The 24,224-nt window shown below is 42.9% G+C and overlaps 1 protein-coding gene across 4 annotated transcripts in view; it reads right to left on the bottom strand.

Moving 5' to 3' along the window:
* The window catches only part of myo3a (myosin IIIA), a 335,886-nt gene that overhangs the window by 90,575 nt on the left and 221,087 nt on the right, over positions 1 to 24,224 (bottom strand). For 2 of the 4 annotated variants that reach the window (XM_080211403.1, XM_080211422.1), the window contains exons 25-28: positions 17,036 to 17,137; positions 11,324 to 11,401; positions 7,163 to 7,368; positions 5,135 to 5,246 (exon numbers count right to left, since the gene is read on the bottom strand). In XM_080211403.1, coding sequence (XP_080067529.1) covers positions 5,135 to 5,246; positions 7,163 to 7,368; positions 11,324 to 11,401; positions 17,036 to 17,137 — 498 coding nt within the window. The remainder of the gene's footprint in view (positions 1 to 5,134; positions 5,247 to 7,162; positions 7,369 to 11,323; positions 11,402 to 17,035; positions 17,138 to 24,224) is intronic. The other 2 variants (XM_080211413.1, XM_080211428.1) reach the window with 1 other exon arrangement.

Raw genomic sequence — 24,224 nt, 5'->3', positions numbered from 1 at the left:
CACAGAAGAGATTATTTGACTGGGTTGAATTTTTGAATCTTGTGTGTTAACATAAGAATTAGGAGCAAAAGTAGGCAATTTAGCCCTTTGATTCTGCTGCCCATCATCAAAACCCAACTAATCCCTCCCTGGTCTCAAATCCACCTCACTAACGAAATCCCATTTTCTTTTAACCCCTTTTTAAAGTCAGAAATATATTTATCACTTCTTGAAACAATTCAATGATTCATACTCCATCACATTATGGGGCAGCAAGTTCCACAAATTCACCACTGTCTGCCAGAAGTAGTTACTCCTCATCTAAATTTTAAACCTACTGCCTCTGAACCTCTACCTGTCACCTCTTGTTCTAGATTGCCCCACAAGGGGATACAGTTAGCTTATGTTTATTTTATCAATTTCTTTCAGAATTTTATATACTTCAATCAGATTAGCTGTGTTCTCATGTTACTAAGTCTTGCATAAATTTTTCCAAAACCTTTGAGCTAATTCAATTTTAAAATGTTCATTAAGTGATCCATTTTGTGAAAATTTGGATAAAATCTCAACATTTTACAGATTTTTGAGAGTATGGTAAGTCCTCGGAGGTAGAAGTCCCTTCAGCAAAATCCCTTTATTTACAAGTCTGACAACAGGATACAGAATGCTTTCCGTTAACAGTCTACACTAGGACTCCCAGAGGAACTGACACACCTGGTTAAATACAAAGCTCCCTGATAGGCCAATCAATAACAAACCAACCTCAATTGCCTGATTAAAGTCATTACAGAGAGACTGCTTTTTTTTAAACTCTATTCCAATCCAATCAAGTCAAATTAAAGCCAATTCAGAGTTGATTAAAGCCAATTCAGACATTCCCGATCCAAGCTGACAAGACAGGGCTCTCACTTCCTGTTTTGGTCTTGACCTACAGGATCCAAGCTGTTTGGAGTAGGTGTAGCTCCACCTCCAAGGCTTGGTCTCATTTGCATCTTAGCCAAAAGGCCCAGATGCCACTTGAAAAAATTGCTTCAAATGAAGCCGAAATGTAACCTAATGACTTCAACCAAGTACAGCATGTCAACACAGAGAGACTGCTATGAAAGAAATACCTGGGTCTAGAAATTCATCAGCCATGTATTTTGGGTGTGAGGCTAGCTATTCGCAACCCAATTATGCTCATTTAGATCAAGCTGGCCGCCACACAGAATTGCACTCCCACCTCATCTGCATAATGCTAATATCTGGCTGAATGGGTTCCACACTTTATTCTTCTTCGTTCTGCCAGCTACCTCTGTGTTCAACATGTTCAGAAACCAGATTCTACAGCCAGTCTGCCTTTCTTAAAGGCAGACTGCCCATCTTAAAGGAAAGCTGCACTGAAGAGTATTGCTGCAATTCAAATTATGGTGAAGTGAAATCCAAGGCAGATAAATGGACAGGCACATTGAGATGCAGACTGCATTTGTTGGCCTGTTAAGGCAGCTTCAGCTCTGTTGAAAAGCATGTAGGAATCCAATTCAAAGTTGGAAAAAGGTGTAATGTGGATCTTGCCCTTCTTTGTAGTTTCTGCTCCAACTCCCTGAACTATTATCAGTACTGCATGCATACCTCTCACAGCATTTGTGTGACAGGTCACCTCCTCCTCTGCCCTCCCTGTTAGGATCCAGCCAGACTTTGGGTGTCTTGCTCTTTAAGATGCATTAGTGCACAGCTTACCTCGCAGTCTTGCTTGATCTTTGCAGAGTGAGGCACAATTTTATTGTCAGGATTAGCACTGCCCAAATTTGAAATCCTGATGCTTCATCTGCTGGTTAGTCTGTGTGCACCATACAGTGGCTTATTGCTTCTGCAGCCCCTCCTCTAGTGGCACTATGAAACTGCATTGTACATCCTTTATCTTTGGATAACAGCTTTCATGACTGCCCATCAACCCAAAACAATTCACAGTCAATTGATACTTTGTATGACCAAGTTTTACACAGCCATATACCATTAAAAAGCAATATAATAAATGCCTGTATCATTTGCTTTCAGTGATGTTGACTAAGTGACAAATATTTGCCAGTGCACCAAAAATATCTTCCCTGTTCTTTGAATATTGCCATGTGATCTTTTGCAATCACCTGAGAGCACAGAGGCCCGGAATTCAATATTTTGTCAAAAAATCATAATATAACACTCTTCAGCATTGTCAATGTAAATTATATCTCCAACACAAGTATATAAGAATCAGGAGCAAGAGTAGCTTGACTTCTCCAGCCAGTTGTGTCACTTAATCAAATAACCTTTACCTCAATGTCAACAAAACAAAAGAGATAGTCATCAACTTCAGGAAATGTAGTAGAAAACATGCCCGTGTCTACATCAATGGCGACAAAGAAGAAATGGTTGAGAGCTTCAAGTTTATAGGTGTCTAGATCACTAACAACCTGTCCTGATCCCTCCATGTGGACACTATAGTTAAGAAAACCCACCAACTCCTCTACTTTCTCAAGAGACTGTCTGCTACAACTTGCACCAATTTCTACAGATGCACCATTCTTTCTGGTTGTAACACAGCTTGGTATGGCTCCTGCTCTGCCCAAGACCGCAAGAAACTACAAAGGGTTGTGAATGAAGCCTAATCCATCACACAGACCAGCCTCCCATCCACTGACTCTGTCTACATTTCCTGCTGCCTCAGAAAAGCAGCCAGCGTAATCAAGGACCCCATGCACTCCAAACATACTCTCTTCCACCTTCTTCCATTGGGAAAAAGATACAAAAGTCTGGGATCACATACCAACTGACTCAAAAACAGCTTCTTCCCTGTTCCATTAGACTTTTGAATGGACCTCCCTCGCATTAAGTTGATCTTTCTCTACACCTTAGTTATGACTGTAACACTACATTCTCTACTCTCTTCTTTCCTTTCCTTCTCTATGCACGCCATGGTCTGTCTGTATCCTGTGCAAGAAACAATACTTTTCATTGTATATCAATACATGTAACATTAATAAATCAAATCAAATCAAATCATGGTTGATCTTCTGCCCTGATTCCACATGTCTACTTGCCTTCCCTAAATCACTTGACTCTCTAAGAGAGCAAAAATCTGCCTATCCTAGCCTTAAGTTTAGTCAGTGATGAAGCATACACAACCCTCTGGTATAGAGATTTCAAAAGATTCACAACCTTTGAGTAAAGAAATTTCTCCCAATCTCAGTCCTAAAAGATTGGCTCCTTATTCTGAGACTCTGCCCCCCCCATGTTTTAGGTTCCCAGCCAAGGGGAAAAACATATCAGTGTCTACTCTGTTGAGCCCCTCTAGAATCTTAATATTTTTCAATGATATCACTGTTCATTTTTCTACGCTCCAAAGAGTATACGCCCAACTTACTCAGCCTCTTAGCATAAGTCAATGCTCTCATCTTGGGATCTAATCTAGTTCAAGAGCAAGGGTGTTTCAAAAACTGGAAATAAAATGTTGTTATAAGGGACTGTGAAGCCAGTAGATTATTGCAAATTATACAACTGATTCACCAATGCCCTATAGGGAAAGAAATATAGAACATAGAACAGTACAGCACAATACAAGCCCTTCGACCCTCAATGTTGTGCCGAGCTTTGTCCGAAACCAAGATCAAGCTATCCCGCTCCCTATCACTTTCGTGTGCTCCATGTGCCTATCAAATAACAGCTTGAAAGTTCCTAAAGTGTCCGACTCCACTATCACAGCAGGCAGTGCATTCAAAATCCCAACCACTCTCTGAGTAAAGAACCTACCTCGGACATCCCTCCTATATCTCCCACCATGAAGCTTATAGTTATGTCCCCTAGTAACAGCTACATTCAGAAATAGTCTCTGAACATCCACTCTATCTATCCCCCTCATCATCTTATAAACCTCTATTAAGTCGCCTCTCATCCTCCTCCACTCTAAACAAAAAAGCCCCAGCTCCTTCAACCTTTCCTCATAAGACATAAGTTGGATGGAATTTTCCCCCCAGAAATTCTAAGGGGGTAATCTTACTAACAAATGGATGAGCGTGAAAACGAGAGAGTTTCTGATCCATTCTTTTGGGTGAGCCCAAATTTGTTATGTTTTGCACTTAAGCAAAAAACCCTAACAAAATCTGTTTTTTCATCTGCAGCGGTTGCGGGTGGGGTTTAAATCATCTGAAAGCAGCTGAGATCAGCAGAGGGCACCATTGTGCATACATAGGTCCCTCTGCTCTGACAGCACCAGAGACCTGTTACTCAGTCTTTGCCACTCTCAGCCAGTCTCCTTGGCCCAAAGCAGGCCTCTCCTCCAGTTACCATAGGTGCCCGTGACCTATTGTACCCCCCCAAACTCCCCCCCCCAGTGCTGGTGCCCCCCCCCTCCCCTTCACCAATCGCAATGCAGAGTGACAGCAGTCCTCCCTCCCCGACTACCAATCGACCAGCCCCCACACCTCCGGTCTGACTCCACCTCCAGGTGGCCTAGCCTCTGGCCTAACCCCATTGACACTGCTTGGTGCCCAATGGACAGTGCCAGGGTGGCAATGGGTGCCATGATTCCATCCTGGGCACACTAATAGTGTTTAAATGAGTATATAAATATTTAAGTTAGCATCGTGTCCTTCCAAGGCATGAGATTGATTATGTCAGTAAAAATTGACTGGGAGGATTGTGACCGGCTGGATGTTTGACGCTATTCCCATTTTTAGCCTCCCACTGAAATTTCCCACCCCATTTCACTGCTCGCCTAGCGTAGCAGGGTGGGAAAATCATGCTTGTCATCTTTAACCAGTCCGACATATGTGAATCCAGTCACACACCAACATTTTTCATTGTTATTTCCTTCGGCAAAGGCCTGGCAAGCCACTCAATTTATGAAATCTCACTGCTTGGTTCAAGAAAGAGCTCCGTGACTCTCTCAGATCAATTAGAAATGGACAGTAAGTGCCAGCAATCCCAAGAAAGGAAAGAAAATGTCTGGAGTGAAGTTTAAATTCACAGCCTTTGCACTCAAGTCACAAGCTTTTCACAACTGAGGTGACATTGAGATCAATTAAACAATCAAAAATCAAATGAGAAACTGTATAATATGACTAATGAAAATGTTAATGACAAATTCAGCATCCAACTGAATGAATATATAAGTAAAAAATATAATGAATAACCCTACTTTGGTCTTGCCCAGAACCCAATTTTCAAGTTTAGCTTTTTCCAAAATGGCGGCACATACATCAGGATTCACTGGTGGTTCTTCAGTTGACTTGAATGCAAGAATATAGTACCTGTAAAGAATTAAAATGAACGGTGTTCTGAAACAACTTTTATAGAATGTCATATTACAGGTGAGGACTGTTTTCACCAAATCATAGGCACTGTTTATAACTTTCAAAGAACAAAGAATAGTACAGCATAGAAAGAGGCCTTTGGCCCACTACTCCTGCTCTCAAACATGATGTCTTTCTAAACTAAAGACCTTTTGCCTCTCTGCAGTCTATATCCCTCTATTCCCTACCTATTCATGTGTCTGTCAAGATGTCTCTTAAACATTAAAACATGAAACTTAATGGAAGAATTATTTTGAGGAACATGAGGATTTGTCGACTTCCCTACAATTGCTGCACCATGTGAACGGCTGCCTGGTCCTGCAAAGTATCTGTCATATCTAGTCACTTCAGTAGAGAGGATGAGTGTGTAACATCATTCCAAGACACTCATTATCTATTCTTGGATTAAGGATAAACCCTTGGACCCCTCCTACTAATGCTAATTCTCAGTGATATCATCAACACATTTCACTTACATGCTGATGACACTGAGCTCTACCTCACCATCACTCGTCTCAATCCCTCCATTGTCTCTGATTTGTCACATGTCCAATCTTGGATCAACAGAAATTTCCTTCAACTAAATAGACAGAAGATTGCCTTTGGGCCAGCTGTGGCTTGTGAGTGGTGGCAATTGTTCGATATTGATTAAATGTAGACGAATGAGGCAAGTTTTTTTACACAGAGGGTGGTGGGTGCTTGGAACTCACTGCCAGGGGAAGTAATAGAAGCAGATATAATAGTGACTTTTAACAGGCTTCTTGACAAATACATGAATAGGATGGGAATAGAGGGATATGGCCCTTGGAAGAGTAGGGGGTTTTTGTTCAGTTGGGCAGCATGATCGGTGCAGGCTTGGAGGACCGAAGGGCCTGTTCCTGTGCTGTAATTTTCTTTGTTCTTTGTTTAAATAGAAGAGAGATTTTTGCAGGCATCCTCTCCACCTGACCGTTTTTCTAATGAAGATGGTTTCCACCTCTACAGAGACAGCAGTACAGAGACAGTCCCTATAATACAGAAGGGGGCCATTTGGCTCATCGAGTCTGGACCGATCACATCCCAACCAAGCCCTTTCACCGTAACCCTGTTAATTCCCCTGACACTAGGGTCAATTTAACATGGCTAATCAACCTACCCCACACATCTTTGGAGCGTGGGTGGAAACCAGAGCACCCAGAGGAAACCTACACGGGGAGAATGTGCAGACTCCACATGGGCAGTCACCTGAGGCCGAAATTGAACCCGGATTCCCGTCGTTGCGAGGCAGCAGTGCTAACCACTGTGTCACCATGTAATACCACCTCAATTTTCCCTGGGGGCCATTGGCAGGCTCTGATTGGTGGCTGGAATCTGAAGTCCACTGTGAATACCTCAAGCCAGAAAACTGGGCTGAGAAAACGGTGAGGCAGGTGGCAGGCATTCCACCTGGATCATTTCAGGATGGATTCAGGTAAGTCAACTCCCACTCTCTCTGAGGGGTAGCACTTGGTCTGGCTGACCAGGAAACTCCCAGACTCTTACCACTATGCCAAAGATACACCAGAAGGGTTGACAGGTTGATAATCAACCAGCTTGGCCACAAACACATCTTCCATGGCCAACAAGCGCTGGGGTGGGACTCAAAGCTGGGGCTTTTGGCTCAGATGTAGGGATGCTACCCACTGTGCCTCAAGATCCCTGACAGCGGCCTCTTCGTTTTCTATGGAAATGGTGGGTAGACAATAAACTAAGCTTTGCAAAGAATGAAACTCAGATAAATATGCCAGGCATCCCAATCACACCTGTAATACCACAATAGTTTCTTGCTGCCAGGGGTTTTTACAATGTTCAGCTGCTACAGAAGTTTAAATCACAAGGTAACAAGTGAATTGCACCTTTCAATGAAATTTGCAAAGAGAATGCGATGTGAATATCCTTGTCTACGGATACGGGCTGTCTCCAAAATTCCCGTGTAACGAAGCTGCACCAACACTTTTTCTTGATCAAATTTCTTGGCGTGGCGGTCGTTATTTGGTTTTATGCAGCGAACAAAATGTGGCAGACCACCCACCATCTTGGAGAGGAGATCCATGAGTGAGTACTGAAATTCAAAGAGTCATCAGTCACAATGAGAGGTTTAAAAGCAGCAGGCTAAAATTTTCAATTTCATTATTGATTTTAGTGAGATTTTTGATGATCTAGTTTTCTGAAAATTGTTAGGGGATCTATTTCATTCAACAAGGACACTAGGTCTGGTTTAAGATCTCGTCTGAAAGATAGTGCTGAGGAGATACTGACATAGATGTATGTGACGCGAATACTTGCACAAATCTTGGGAGTGGGACTTGCATCCACAGTCTAACTCATAGGCCAGGATTTTCCAGCCCCCCACCTGCCCTTAGGTTCTTCCAGTCCCTGTTGAAAGTCAATACACTTTTGGTTGGCCTGCCATGGTAAGGCCAGAAAATCCCAGCCCTAGGGTCATACAGTCATAGAGTCATTATGATACAGAAGGAGGCAATTCAGCCCATTGAGTCCATAGAACCGTGTGGCTGGATCTTACTAGCCCAGTGGGGACAGTAAAGAGCTGGGAAGGCTGACTCGGGAAACAATGGTAGTACGCACCATCTTCCTGATGTCATTCCACCTTGCTAACTGTGGGAAAAGTGGTGGATAGCCCTCATGCCTGGAGGTTATCTGAGCCACGTAACTGGTCAAATAAAGGTCTCTGCCAAGCTCCAGTGCCATGTAAGCAGCATCAGAAAAGCTCCACTTAATCTCAACAAGTTCCTCTCCTCAAAACAAAGAATGCTGGTCATATTCTGCAAGTCTTTGTTTTTATTTCAGTTTTCCTGCATCTGCAATATTTTGCACTTGTCTTAAGTTCCTCTTATGTGTCTGCAATATTCACATAGGCTAATACAGCAGCATCCAATGCCAATGACAAAATTGGATTTTGTTTAAAAAATGCTGACACGTTAATGCATGGGCTAAAACACTGAAAGCTAATTTTAAAAGCTAATGTTTTCCATGCATATTCCTCACTTCATTCAGCAGAACCATCAACCACCTTTACTCTGTTCATTGGAACGGCGGCTTGGTGGCACAGTGATTAGAGCTGCTGTCTACAGCACCAGGGACCCGGGTTCGATTTCAGCCTTGGTTGGCTTCCTGTGTGGAGTTGCACATTCTCCCTGTGTCTCTGTGGGTTTCCTCCCACAGTCCAAAGATATGAAGGTTAGGTGGATTAGCCATGCTAAATTGCCCCTTGTGTAGGTTAGGGGAATTAGTGGGGTAAATGCAAGTGGTTGTGGGGCTAGGGCCCGGGGTGGGCCTGGGTGGGATGCTCTTTCAGGGAGTCGGTGCAGACTCAGTGAGGAAAACGGCCTCCTTCTGTACTATAGGGATTCTATAATTCTAATGAGGAACGACCTCCTCAAATCCCTCCTTCCTCCAACTTTCTGTTCCTAACTATAAAAGCCTATCTTTTATTGACCATCCTGTCACTCTCCACTTTCTCACCCATGGCTGAGTAGCCATTCCTCATTCCATTTGGGATGGAGGCCTGTTTTTCACATTTAAGGGTGCTATATAAATGCAAATTGCTGTTGCTGTCCATAAAGGTGAGTTGAAGCTTTGCGAGCTCCTCGCTGAACTTAGCAATTTCACCATTGATACCGCTGGGTTTTTAAAATTGTTTTTCACTGATTAGTATTCCAACCTTTTAACAACCGCAGTAAGCGAAAAGGAGCATGACTTTCTGGCTGGAATGAAATAGTTTGGCAGAGTCGTGAGCTCTTGAACACCAGATGCTCTGGCGTGTGGGGTAGTTTGAGAGCTCTCAGTACATCTGCCTGATTATACCAATTAACATCAATTAGGCACAGAGTTAGTGATTCTGAAAGGAATAAGTTGAGATGAACTGAAACTCAGACTAACAGAAATGCAGGTTTTTACAAAAGAAAGCTAAGGTTTATAACCCCATATTGATAAAAAAAATCTACTGGCGTGTTGAGCTGAACCCTAGTTCATAGTCACAGCAATGAAATGAGGATTTTGGATGTAATATCTTTATGACAGAACGTGAGAAAGATTGTAGGGATGATTTTCTGGCCTCGTCGTGCCTGGCCCAGATCACGTCAATCCCGGAAAGTTGCATGCAGACCTAAAAATGGGTTTCGTGCCTGGCATCAAATGGTTTGCAATTATCCTGGTCACTTTCATTTGCCACAAACTGGATCGTGCTCAGAGGGGAGCCAAGGCCAATTAGCATCTATAAAGCAGCATTTAAACATGCATTGCCCGTTTGATGCCGGATTCTCCCAGCTCCTGAGATCTTCCAATCCTCAGGCGCCGTGCAAGCTCAGCAAGAATCACTAATGCTCTCCACTAGTGGAGAACAGGCATAGTAGCCAGGCCGGGGGAACTCTGAAGCCACTGAAACCATTGGGTGGTTGGGGAATGGCTGGGCGGTGCCCAGCCAGTTGGGCACTGCCAGTGTGCTAGGGGCAGTGCAAGGGGTGGGACCTCAGTGGGGGTGGGGCCCAAGCAGAGACTATGATGGGGGCTATGCAGTGGGGATCATGAGGGGGAACCCATTGGGAAGGCCCCAATGCCAGCGATCAATGTTGGGGAGGGTGAAAGGAAACACGCGGCCAATGAAGGGTTGGTGCCCCGATGTCTGTGGGGGAAGGGAAGGGGTCTCCCTGTGTCCTTTTAAAAACATGCCTGATTGCTTTGCAGTTAGACTCACCAGCGTGTTTAGGCTTTGCCCCTCCCAGAATCAGTGCACAACTCACCACTCTCCCAATAAAATGATGGTGTGTGGGACAACTGCGGTCCTCTGGTTTTTTGCCGTGACGACACTATTTCTTTTCTGAAAACTCCGCCCCAGATTGCTAAAATATGGTCACTAGCTTCTATGCTCAGTAATTTTTAAGGCTATAAATGTATTTCCTCCATATAATACTTCTGAGTATTACCACAAAGTAATATTTCTGCAAGACCTGAAATGTGGCTGTGCGCAGTTATTATTTTCCAATGGCAAGAATTTATCTAGATCCATCAGAGAGTACAGAATTATGAAACAGAGTTTTCAATTCCATTGGCCAGATACCAGGTGTTGATGAGAACCAAATGCATGTAAATGTGATGAGAAGTCACAGTTGTCACCAGAATCCATTAGTGCACTGTGGTGCTTTGATCACATTTTTATGCCCATTGATTTCAATGGTTGAGAAAATAGCAGCAGCCCATCTGCAATGTTCTGATGTGAGCAGGCACTTTGCCGAATTTCCTCACAGATGTCCTAATGCTCAGTTCTTCTCAAGGTTCTTACTTAAGAGGCAGGCAGGGAAAAATCGAATGAGAACTAGCCTTCACTGCTCTCTTGAATCACGTAATGGTTTGAGAGGAGGTTTGGGGGTACCCTTGTTTGTCTCAGTCTCAGCGCAGGGAGGATGTAAAAGGAAGAGAAAAATCAGTGAACAAAAAGCTCAAGCGCACATATCTGTCCTAAATCAGAATTTCTGCAAAAGGCTAGGACTCTACAAGGAACATTAATTCTAACCAGAAGATGAAAGGAAACAGAGTTCAGGAATTGTTGTTACACAATTGGAATGAAAAAGAAAAACTATCCTGATTTAATGCATAATGGAATTTGGCTTGGCAACATAATTGAATGAGGCAGGCGAGTAATCTAACTGAATGAAAATAAATATGGTGGAAAATGAAAAGACAAGAACATCATTTAAGATAATGTGGTGTTGGTGATGTTATGAAATGGTGCAGCCAGGCACATTGCCATGGATTGATAATCTATACATTCCTACCCCACATTTCCCTATGTTTTGTCTCCCTGACAGGAGAATGTGCTGATGCTCCCTTGTAATGAGGGAAACTGCAGCAGCCTGGAAAATGCCCACTTCAGGGTTACCATTGATAAAAGTCAGGATGCAGGTTGTCTGCCCAATCAGTCAAAGAAGAGTGTGTAAGGTGAGTTAGGTTCTACAAAAGCATTCAGGGAAGTGATGTGTAAAAGAAGCAATGCGCCATACCCTGAAGTAGGATGCAACGGTCTGTGTCTTCATGTTAGTGGTTTCTCTGGGTTGAAGTGCAGGATCTCCATTGTCAACCTATAAAAAAGAAAATACAGTATGTACTTTGCTACGTTAATGGTTAGACTTTAGGAATGAAGGTTTTGGTAACTCATTTACATTACAGTTAACAGTTCATCTTTAAAAATAATTTTAGCCATGACTTATGTAACTCAACAACAGGCATGTAAAACTGCATGCTGCCACAGCAACTCTGACTTCTTGAGTGAACTATGACATCTAAAGAAGCAAATTCTGCAGATAGAACATTTTTCTGTTGGTGCACACATAATATCAAACACTCACTGGTGAAGTATAGCTTCAATTATAAGCACATATTTTATTTGTTCTTGGGATGTCAGCAATACTGACAAGATCCACATTTATTGCCATTCAGCAAGTGGCAGAGAGCCATCTACAACTTGAGATGCTTTGCTGGAGCATTTCACAGGGCTAGTAAGAATCAAAAAAATGGTGTAGGCTTGGAGTCAAACATAGACCAGGGAAGGATAGTAGATCTCATTGCTTGAAGGACATGAATGAACCAGATTTTTACAATAATCTAGTAGCTTTGTGATCTTTATTAATAAAATTGTCATTTCATTAATTTAACTTCAATTCCCCCAACAGCTAGGGTGGGATTTGAACTCACATCTCTAGCACATTAGTCCAGATTTCTGGAATATTAGCCCAGTAATATTACGCCTATGCTATCATCCACCTGTTATTTGGTTTATTAGATTTGCACTATCTGAAAAAAGTTGTTTCACCCAGGCACAGAAATGAGGTGAGAGTCAAAGGTTTACAGCCTGGAAACAGGCCCTTCAGACCAACTTCTCCATACCGCCCAATATTTACCAGTAAGCTAGTCCCATTTGCCCACATTTGGCCCATACATCTCAATACCCATCTTACCCATGTGACTGTAAAAATGCTTTTTAAAAGCTTCTACTACTACCTCTGGCAGCTTGTTCCAGACATTCGCCACCCTCTGTGTAAAAAAATTGCCCCTCTGGACACTGTTGTATCTTTCCCCTGTCACCTTAAACCTATGCCCTCTAGTTTTAGACTCCACTCCCTTTGGGAAAAGATGTTGACTATCTACCTCATCTATGCCACTGATTATTGTATAGACTGATTTTAAAGTGAGATCTGCTCCATGCCTTTGTGATTGTTTTATCTGTAGCTTTGAGCTGTCACCATTATAAACTTCTATCTTAGTGGTTTTTTGGAGTCTGTGATTATGCAGAGATCTATGAGTTTTCTCGTTTCCACCATAATATTACAAGTGTACTGGCCTTCATCAATCGAGGGATTGAGTTTAGGAGTTGGGAGGTAATGCTGCAGCTTTATAAGATCCTAGTCAGACCCCACTTGGAGTACTGTGCTTAGTTCTGGTCGCCTCATTACAAGAGGGATGTGGAAGCTATTGAAAGGGTGCAGAGGAGATTTACAAGGATGTTGCCTGGATTGGGTGGCATGCCTTATAGAACATAGAACATAGAACGTTACAGCGCAGAACAGGCCCTTCGGCCCTCAATGTTGCGCCGACCAATTAAGAAAAAAGCAATGACCCTCTAACCTAAACCATTCCCTTTCCATCCATAAACCTATCAACGGACCTCTTAAACACCCCCAAACTTGGCGCATCTACAACTGCAGCAGGCAGGGCATTCCATACCCTTACCACCCTCTGGGTAAAGAACCTACCTCTGACATCCATCCTATAACTACCACCCCTTAATTTAAAGCTATGTCCCCTCATGCTAGCTTTCTCCATCTGAGGACAAAGGCTATCACTGTCCACCCTATCTAAACCTCTAATCATCTTGTACGATTCAATAAGGTCTCCTCTTAGCCGCCTTCTTTCTAATGAAAACAACCTCAAATCCCTCAGCCTCTCCTCATAGGACCTTCCCTCCATACCAGGCAACATCCTGGTAAACCTCCTCTGCACCCTCTCCAATGCCTCCACATCTTTCTTATAATGTGGGGACCAGAACTGTACACAATACTCCAAGTGTGGCCGCACCAGAGTTTTGTACAGTTGCAACATGACGTTGCAGCTCCGAAATTCAATCCCTCTACCAATAAACGCCAAGACATCGTATGCCTTCCTAACAACCTTATTGACTTGATTTCCAACTTTTAGGGATCTATGCACATATACACCTAGATCCCTCTGTTCGTCAACACTATTCAGAGTCCTACCGTTAGCCCTATACTCTACAAATTTGTTATTCCTGCCAAAGTGAATTACCTCACACTTTTCCGCATTAAACTCCATTTGCCACCTCTCGGCCCAGCTCTGCAACTTGTCCAAGCCTCTCTGTAAACTATGACACCCCTCTTCACTATCTACCACTCCTCCAACTTTGGTGTCATCAGCAAATTTACTAATCCATCCTTCTATACCCTCATGCAGATCATTTATAAAAATTACAAACAGCAGTGGCCCCTAAACAGATCCCTGAGGCACACCACTCGTAACCGAACTCCATGACGAATACTTTCCATCAACCACCACCCTCTGTCTTCTATCAGCTAGCCAATTCCTGATCCAATTAACTAAATCACCCTCAATCCCATACATCTGCATTTTCTGCAGAAGCCTTCCATGGGGAACCTTATCAAATGCCTTACTAAAGTCCATATATACCACGTCAACTGCCTTACCCCCATCCACCTCTTTCGTCACTTTTTCAAAAAACTCAGTAAGGCACGACCTACCCTTCACAAAACCATGCTGACTATCTCCAATTAATTCATTACTCTCTAAATAACTATAAATCCTATCCCTGATAATTTTTTCTAATACTTTGCCCACAACAGAAGTAAGACTCACCGGTCTATAATTCCCGGGAAAGTCTCTATTCCCCTTCTTAAACAATGGGACAACATTCGCTATCCTCCAGTCTTCTGGCACTATACCTGTGACCTGAAGATCGAAGAGGCTGTCCCCTCGAAAGCTTGTGAGAATATTATCAAATAAATAGGTTGGACTAAAACCTGGTGTTGTCAGACTTTTTACTGAAGATCAAAGCCAGAGGCTCTGCAATCGCCTCTCTTGCCTCCCAGGGAATCCTAGGGTAAATCCTGTCCGGCCCAGGGGACTTATCTATTTTCAAACCCTCAAGAATATCTAGCACATCCTCCTTATCTACTTCAATGCTATCCAGTTTACAACCCTGTAACCCAGTGTCCTCCACAACTACATTTACATCTCCCTGCGTGAATACCGAAGAGAAATATTTGTTCAGTGCCTCTCCAATCTCTTCCGGCTCCACACATAACTTCCCACTGCTGTCTCTGACTGGCCCTAATCTTGCCCTAACCAATCTTCTATTCTTAACATATCTAAAGAAAGCTTTAGGATTCTCCTTAATCCTATATTATGAGGATAGGTTGAGAGAGCTTGGTCTTTTCTCCTTGGAGAGACTAAGGATGAGAGGTGACCTGGTAGAGGTGTATAAGATGTTGAGAGGTATAGATCAGGTGGATTCTCAGAGGCTTTTTCCCAGGGCTGAAACGGTTGCTGCAAGAAGACACAGGTTTAAGGTGCTGGGGAGTAGATACAGATGAGATGTCAGGGGTAGGTTTTTCACTCAGAGGGTGGTGGGTGAGTGGAATCGGCTGCTGTCAGTGGTAGTGGAGGCAAATTCGATAGGGTGTTTCAAGAGACTTCTGGATGAGCACGTGGGATTTAATAGGATTGAGGGTTATAGGTAAACCTATTAGTTAGGGATATGATCGGTGCAACTTGTGGGCCGAAGGACCTGTTTGTGCTGTTGTTTTTCTGTGTTCTATGTTCTAAGTGACTGAGAGGTTCCAAAAGCAGAACAGCATAAGCTATTCAGGCAGTGGTGCAGTGGTATTGTCGCTGAACTAACAATCCAGTGACCCAGGGTAATGCTCTAGGGACCTGGGTTCAAATCATGGCAGATGATGAAATTTGGATTAAATAAAAATCTTGAATTAAAAATCTAATATTAACCATGAAACCATTGTCGATTGTTGTAAAAACCCATCTGGTCCTTTCAGAAAGAAAATCTGCTGCCCTTACCTGGTCTGGCCTACATGTGACTCCGGAGTCACAGTAATGTGGTTGACTCTAAAATGTCCTTAGAGATGGGCAATAAATGCTGGCCCAGCCAGCGATGCCCACATCCCATGAATGGATTAAACAAAACAATTTCATGCCATACATAATTTTCCTGGGCTATTTGGTACCATATAGTACACATATATGTCTTGTTTAGTGTGACAGACTATAATAATGTTGATAGTTTTTATTGTTCATGTATTGCACTCAACATGTGAAATTCTGCTCCGATCAAAGCATTTGAGACAGAGAGCAAACCATGTGGATGACTGTAGGGAACCAGTAGATATGTTATTAAGTTATAGATGATGAGTCTCCTGTACAATGTCTTGCTGAGAAAAGATGTAAGACATCTCCTAAATTATGGTTCCATTGTCTCAACAGTGTTCATCAATACTTGTCAGAGAAGTTGCGCAAGTTATTCAATATATTGGATAATACTATTAAATAGCATTACATTAATACAAATGTAGCTAACAAAAAGTACTGTGACTTATCCATGGGGGATGTAAATTTATATCCTTCATGCAAAGAAAAAAATTACCTTGTTATTAAACAAAATAAAGTAAGTAATAAAGATGGTAGATCTCCTTCCCCTAATAGGAATCATTGCTTAATAAAACAATTTTAGTTGACCAAATCTTGAAAACTAATATAAAATTCCAAAATACAACAATGGGTTGAATATTCATGCATTCAAAATCCATAAAGTGGAAGCCATCCAAAGTGCCATGAAACAGATTCTGTACTCACAATAAAACCGATCACCTATCATCCATTACTCCTCTCCAGGCTTTCCATGTCCAGAGAACTGACTTCAAGATTCTTGTCTTCATCTTCAAATCCCTTCATAGTCTTGCCCCACTGCACCTTTGCAAATACTTCCAGCCCTATATCTCTTGTACAGAGCTTCCTCCTCCAACAATTTGTGTTCCTTAACCCTTCTACCTTAACTTTCCCACCTTCTGAAACTCCTTCCCAGAACACTATTTTGCCACTTGTTTCTCTGTGTTAAATCCTTCTTTTAGATCCTTTGTGCTGACCACCTTTTAGTCCCTCCTGACCCTTTTCCCTTTATTTCTCCTGCTTGATGTCTTCTTGAGGAAGGTGACATCGCTGAGACATTGCAATCTGTGTAATAAGCACCAAAGAAATGTAAATGTATGTATATGAAATAATTGTGGAAGAAGCATCACACAGAATATTGCATGCCATTGTGTTTTTCTTTTACGTATGCAAATTGGATGTATTGATGGAAACAGTAGAAATATAAGAGATAAAAATTGTGCATGAATCTACCAGTGAGAAATGAGCAATTGAGGTCTGGAAGTTACATGGTATTGAAGTTGATCAGATGCAAATTCTTCCAGTGTGTCGCCTGGCTTACATGACTTCCCTTTATAACCAGGCCCTCTGATATCCTGTTAAGCCAAGACGCCAGCTGGCCCTCCAAATGCCAGGTCTCTGCTCCTTCACTGTCCCCTCAGTTTGCTCTTTCTTAGTGACGTCCAGTTTTATACGCAATTCACCTTACTTAAACCCATTGTTTCAATCCTCTAGGGAGGATGTACCTGCACTGGTGCTTGTGGCAGGTGGAATGAGTGACGAAAGCTGCTGTGAGTTGCTGACTTCCTGAGTGGCAATTGGAGCTGTCGTTTTTCCTGGTGACATGTCTGGAGAAATAGAAAAGGAAGAGAGAGAAAGGTTAGCTCATTTCATGCAATCTGCCCCTTTAGCTGGGGCACTGTAATGTGTGGCATGCTATTGTGCTTGACGGTGAGCAAGTGAAGAGAGTGTGAAGAACATAATAAAAGAAGCACAGGATTAGCCTTCAGATGGGAGAAATTTCCAGTTGCACCTTGCTCCATTCACTCTATGCACTCACAGTCAATGAGGTCCAGTGGACCCTCTTCTTGTACCAATGTATTCTCTAGTGTTTTAAGCTTCTGTGGCCTGCAACCAGAGAATATTGTAAAGTTGACCCACGGCAGGTCATGTAGCCACCTTGCTTCCAGTGTGTTTCAAAGCTTCTTGGTGTAATTGAATGTGACAACAGCAAGAGTGGCAAATCAGAGTTTGTTCCCTCAGTTGGATGATCATGAATCAAATGAACTGTTTGATTGTCTGAATGCTTTGCACAGGGAAACCATATATGTCCAAGCAGTTGAGAGAAACCTTTCATAATATGTACGCATAGCCCATCCATTGGTCTGGGCTGCCTTACCTTCAATGTTCCCTTCAAGACTGACAAATTCTTTCTCATGTGAATCCACACTGTGTTGGGGACAGTGTTTGTTTCTTGTGGCACTTGCTAAGGAGACATGCTCCAGAATCACAAGCAGGATAAACATCCTTGCATACATATCTGGACCTCTGTTGCTGTTTTGCTGTTGCGTTGCTCCATTCAGCTTAACTTTTGCTGAGTTACCAAGCTCCTCAGACATTTCAGTTTGGAAGTTGATAATGGTCTCCTTCGAACTCCACAGGAAGCTGGTTGGTCAGCACTCCCTAATTCCTCAAGCCTCACCCATATCATGGGCAGGTACTCACTATGAAGGTGGCCAGATGAGAAGTTTGGATACAAATCAGTATGCTTCATACACTGGGCGGATGTCTTGCCATGGTCAATTTCCACCAGGAAATATGGTATCACTGAAGGTTTTCCATATAGATTTCCAACAAGCATAGGAAAGGTTTGGTTAAAAATCAGATAACGTCTCCAGTTCAGGCTTCAGGGTGCTTATTCCTTTCATTTCAGGGTAAGATCCTTTGCCTTCTCTCCTCTTCCATTGTTGAATGACTTGAGATAATTTGGTTTGAGAGCGGTTGGCACAGAGTGATCGTAGAACACAATGCATCATTAGCAGAATGCAAAAGTTTGGATTTTGATCCAATTGGGACTCTCTGGTCAGCAATATTACGCAAGTAGTGTCTAACTGAGAATTAGTTTAACTGTTTATTTTTAGCTTTAATTTTTAAATTCAACTTAGAATTTTAAAACTGTAAAAGAAACTGCAAGTTTGTCAGTGCTTAGAAACCACTTGCCAGTGGCAGCTGTCAATCAGCTGTAACTGGTTGCTTCAATAGGTGCCAGTGGGTGCTTAGCCAGCATTGTAATCTGGATGTGGCTTGGAAAATGCACAAAGGTAGCAGTATTAGTTGGCACAGAATTGTTTGGCACAGAGTGATCGGAGAACAGAGTTTTCAATCGATTGATTACCCAAGAGTGATTGAAGAGTGTAGAACAAATTGTAGAACAGAATGACTGTAGAATAGTGACTAATAGAGTGATTGCAAAACAGAACATGGTGACAGCAGACCATGGTGACTGCAGACCATGGTGACAGCAGACCATGGTGACTGCAGACCAGGGTGATTGTAGACCATGGTGACTGTAGACCAGGGTGACTGTAGACCAGGGTGATTGTAGACCATGGTGATTGTAGACCATGGTGACTGCAGACCATGGTGACTGTAGACCAGGGTGACTGTAGACCAGGGTGACTGTAGACCATGGTGACTGTAGACCAGGGTGACTGTAGACCAGGGTGATTGTAGACCATGGTGACTGCAGACCATGGTGACTGTAGACCAGGGTGACTGTAGACCAGGGTGATTGTAGACCATGGTGACTGCAGACCATGGTGACTGTAGACCAGGGTGATTGTAGACCATGGTGACTGCAGACCATGGTGACTGTAGACCAGGGTGATTGTAGGCCATGGTGACTGCAGACCAGGGTGACTGTAGACCAGGGTGATTGTAGACCATGGTGACTGTAGACCAGGGTGACTGTAGACCAGGGTGATTGTAGACCATGGTGACTGCAGACCATGGTGACTGCAGACCAGGGTGTAGAGAATGTAGTAGAGTGTGACTGGAGAAGAGAATGGCAAAAGTTGAGAACTTGGTGCAGGTGGGAATTTGGTGTTGTTTTATCCCTTATTTTAGAGCTTAATGTACATTAGTGTGCAAAAAAAAAGGAAAACCATAAAAAGTAGATATAAACAATATAGACTAAGATACAGCAGAACCTGGACTGCTGTATATTGGGGTTTGAAAGCAATGAGACTGCCGAAAGTGAGCATGTACAGTAGATGTGTGAGTCAGAGCCAGTATGATACATACAGGCGAGGGAAAATGCCTAGTTCATAGGAGTCATAGAAACCCTACAGTACAGAAAGAGGCCATTCGGCCCATCAAATCTGCACCAACCACACTCCCACCCAGGCCCTACCCCTACACATTTACCTCCTAATCCCTCTAACCTGCGCATCTCAAGACACTAAGGGGCAATTTTTTTTTAGCATGGCCAATCAACCTAACCCGCACAACTTTGGACTGTGGAAGGAAACTGGAGCATCCGGAGGAAACCCATGCAGACACGAGGAGAATGTGCAAACTCCACACAGACAGTGACTCAAGCCGGAAATCGAACCTAGGTCCCTGGAACTGTGAAGCAGCAGTGCTAACCGCTGTGCTACAATTATTTTGCTCCAGACTTCAATGTCACCTTGTAGAGAGGTACAGCTCAGGACTGAATTGATCTGACTGATTGTGCGCAGTGTATTGGGAACTCACATAAGATGAAGGACACAGTTTAGGGTGCTGGGGAGTAGGTACAGAGGAGATGTCAGGGTAAGTTTTTCACTCAGAGGGTGGTGGGTGCGTGGAATCGGCTGCCGGCAGTGGTGGTGTAGGCGGATTCGATAGGGTCTTTTAAGAGACTTTTGGATAAGTACATGGAAGTTAGTAAGATAGAGGGTTATGGGTAAGCCCAGCAGATAGGGACATGTTCAGTGCAACTTGTGGGTTGAAGGGCCTGTTTGTGCTGTAGTATTTCTATGTTTCCATGTTTCTATATGCGATTCGTAGGGACAATGGAGGTGCATGGAGGGACATTAAGTTGACATTGGACTGTGAGAGGCATTAGGAGGATGGATAGACGATAACTAAGGGCAGGAGATGTGGGGTCACGGGTTTTCAAAAATTGGCATGGATGGAGCATGGGGGGTGTTTTGTGTTGGGTGTGAGCGCTGGAACGATGCTCTTTGTTTTACTATTGTTTTTGTTTATTCAAACACACTGCTGGGGTACAAAAGCAGACCACATACCCAGCTTGCCTCCCTGCCCGGCAGCCTGCAGATTTATTTTGAGATTGCCTACCCCGACTCCTATTTCAGCCAGTTCTCCACAACACCCCGTACTCCGCATCCCGCTTCCGTCTCCAACCTCCCACCTCCCTGCCCCAACCCCACTGATAATCCCACCTTGGCGGCTACTTTTAAAAGTCAGGCTAGGAAATTTCCCAACTTGGCAAACACAACCTAGGGACAGAAATGAGGAGTTAGCAGCACAGAGGTGATGGGTGAATGATACTTAGTATGAGTTAGGAAATGGGCAACAGGGCTTTTGGCGACCTCAGGGTTTGGGGGGAGGGGGGAGTGGGGCAGAATGTGGGAGGCCAGCCAGAACTGTGCTGGGATAGTCAAGTCCAGGGATAACAAAGACATGAATGAATGTGTCAGTATTTACAATAGAGGAAGAGGTCAGCATGCTAGAATTCCCAAGGTAAATAAACAAGGACTGACCAAAATAAATATAATTTAACAAAATTAACAGTAATGAAAAAAAAGAGACCAAAGGCTACAATTGTTGTGGGCGGCAGAGTGGAGAGGATTGCAAGACCTCGCAGTGAGCTGGGAGTGACTGTGGATTAGTTCCTATAAATATTGTAATCACATTGAGAGAGTGTATGTGCATGTAATGTGGGCTTATTAGTTGCGTTAAAACATTAATAAGGGATACCTTTTTGCAATTCAGAGTATTAGTTGGCTACCAGGTTATGTTTAGTTGATGTTGCTTACAGTTTGTTTGTTACAGAGTTAGCCTTAGAACTTGAAATCTTTACATGGAATTCCTTTAAGTAGGTGACTAGGAAATCAAGTATATTTTTAAAAGTTGTCAGTCTCAATGGGGTTTGCATCATAATTAAGGATAGGAGGACTGAAAACCTTGAAATTGTTCAGCTTGTGAGAAACAACCAGCATGGATGCGTAAAATTCTCGAAGAGATGACTAAAGTAATTGACAAGGGAATGTCTACGGATGCCACTTATATTGACTTTCATCTCGAAAGAGCCTGTCAGCCAAAGTGGAATGGGAGGCATATAATTGGCCTGATGATGAAATTGGTCGAGCAGTCAGAGACATAGGCCAGGACTTTACAGTGCCAACATAGTGTGTCTCCCCCTGGTGGATGCGGTCGGCCATTTAAATTGCCATTCACTTTGACTGGACTGTAATATCTTGCTAAACAGAAGGGTGATTGGTTAGGGCTAAAGAAGTTGTACTGTATTTGGCACAATGTGACTAACGGTGCCTGGCAGGGATCTGTATTTGGGCCCCAACTAACCATCATATTTACAAATGATTTAAACAGTGCAGTAGAACGTCACATCTTCAAATCTGCCAATGACACAAAGCTAAGAGGCATTTTAAGTAATGTAGGTGGAAGCATAACATGCTGAAGAAATGTTGACATTAAATAAATAGACCAAACTGTGGCAAATAGATTTCAATGTGATGTCATCCACTTTGAACCTGAAAAGAATAGAACAGGGTACCTTCTAAATAAGTAAACCTAAAAACAGCAGCGCTCCAAACAGTCTTGGGGGGTTTATTACATAAGTCATTTAAGTGTCATGAAGAGGTACTGCAATTCAACAAGCTTAATGTAATGCTGGCCTTTATATCTAGAGGAATAGAATACAAGGGGGTAAACATCAGGCATCAGTTGTTCAAAGCCTTGGGTTACAGCACACCTGGAGTACTGCGAGCAGTTCTAGGCACTACACCTTTGGAGGATACATTGGCCTTTAAGGGAGTGCAGCACAGAATTACCAGAATGATACCTGGAACAAAAGGTTAAATTATAAGAAGAGATTGTACACACACAGGTTTTATTTACAAGGTTAAGGAATCATTTGATCAAAGCCTTCAAAACATCATGGGAAACAGCTAAGGTGGTGAGGGGGGAGGAAGTTATTGCCACTGATTAGGCATTCACAGGCTATGGAGCGCTGTCCAAAATTTGGAGTCACAGAAACTGGAAGCAGGAGGAGGCCATTCGGCCCTTTGAGCCTGCTCCACCATTTGGTATGATTATGGCTGATCAAGTTCAGTATCCTGATTCCCCACTTCCCTCCCCCATATCCTTTGATCCCTTTACATCCGTTCTTGAAATCAGACCACATTTTGGCCTCAACTACTTTTCAGGATTAAAATTAGAAAGCAGTACTACAAATGAAGGGCAGGACATATTTGGAATTTTCTTCTGCAAAGGGCAGAAATGATCAAGAGTAAATTTTAAACTAAGATTGGTAATTTTTTTTGTTGTCCAAAGACATTAAGAGATATGGAGGATAAAATGGCTATTGGAGTTAGGTCACAGATCTGCCACGATCTAAATGGCAGAATAGGCTAAAGAGTCTAAATGACCTATTCCTGTTCCTATGATTTATGTTCAGTTCATTTAAAAGAAGTAGTTATAGCCCATAATTAATAATCAAGGTCAGTTGGATATGATAAGAAATCCATTGACTAATTAGATATTGCCTAAGGAGATCATTTTTACTGATGCATTTACTATCAAGGCCCAAGAGAGAGAGGTGAGGGGTGGGGGTGGAGAGGAGAAACAAGATGCAAAACACTGTTGCCCATTCCTTTGGGGGGAGGGGGTGAAAATGGGACTGTATTTTCAAATGGACACAAAGGCAACATGCTACATGCCTGATAATAAGATTGAATCTATGCAGGTGCAGGGGACTTTAGTTTCAGCTGGACACTGTGAGTCTAGGATGGGATGCTAAACCTTCGTCAACAAGTACCGCATGGTAAGTTGTTGCATAAAGTTAAATCTCACGGGATCCTGGGTGAGGTATCTAAATGGATGCAAAATTGGCTTCTTGACAAAAGCCAGAGGATGGTTGTAGAGAGTTGTTTTTCAAACTGGAGACCTGTGACCAGCAGTGTGCCTCAGGGATCAGTGTTGCATCCACTGTTATTTGTCATTTAGATTAATGATTTGGATGAGAATATAGGGGGCATGGTTAGTAAGTTTGCAGATGACAACAAGATTGGTAGCATAGTGGACAGTGAAGAAAGTTATCTCCAATTGCAACGGGATCTTGATCAATTGGTTCAATGGGCTGACAAGTGGCTGATGGAGTTTAATTTGGACAAATGCAAGGTGATGCACTTTGGTAGATTGAATCAGGGCAGGACTTACTCAGTTAATGATAGGGCGTTGGGGAGAGTTACAGAACAAGGAGATCTAGGGGCACATGTTCAAAGCTCCTTGTAAGTGGAGTCACAGGTGGACAGAGCGATCAAGAAGGCATTTGGCATGCTTGGTTTCATTGGTCAGAACATTGAATACAGGAGTTGGGACGTCTTGTTAAAGTTGTACAAGACATTGTTAAGCCAACACATGGAATATTGTGTGCAATTCTGGTCACTCTATTATAGAAAGGATATTATTAAACTAGAAAGAGTGCAGAAAAGCTTTACTAGGATGCTACCAGGACTTGATGGATTGGGTTATAAGGAGAGGCTGAATAGACTGGGACTTTTTTCTCTAGAGCATAGGAGGCAGAGGGGTGACCTTGTAGAGGTTTATAAAATAATGAGGGGCATAGACAAGGTAGATAGTAAGTATCTTTTCCCAAAGGTAGGGGAGTCTAAAACTAGAGGGCATAGG

This window comes from Carcharhinus amblyrhynchos, chromosome 2 (genome assembly GCF_965287045.1).
Source record: "Carcharhinus amblyrhynchos chromosome 2, sCarAmb.v2.hapA, whole genome shotgun sequence".
NCBI classification, from domain to species: Eukaryota; Metazoa; Chordata; class Chondrichthyes; order Carcharhiniformes; family Carcharhinidae; genus Carcharhinus; species Carcharhinus amblyrhynchos.
This window is presented reverse-complemented; position numbering and strand designations above follow the sequence as displayed.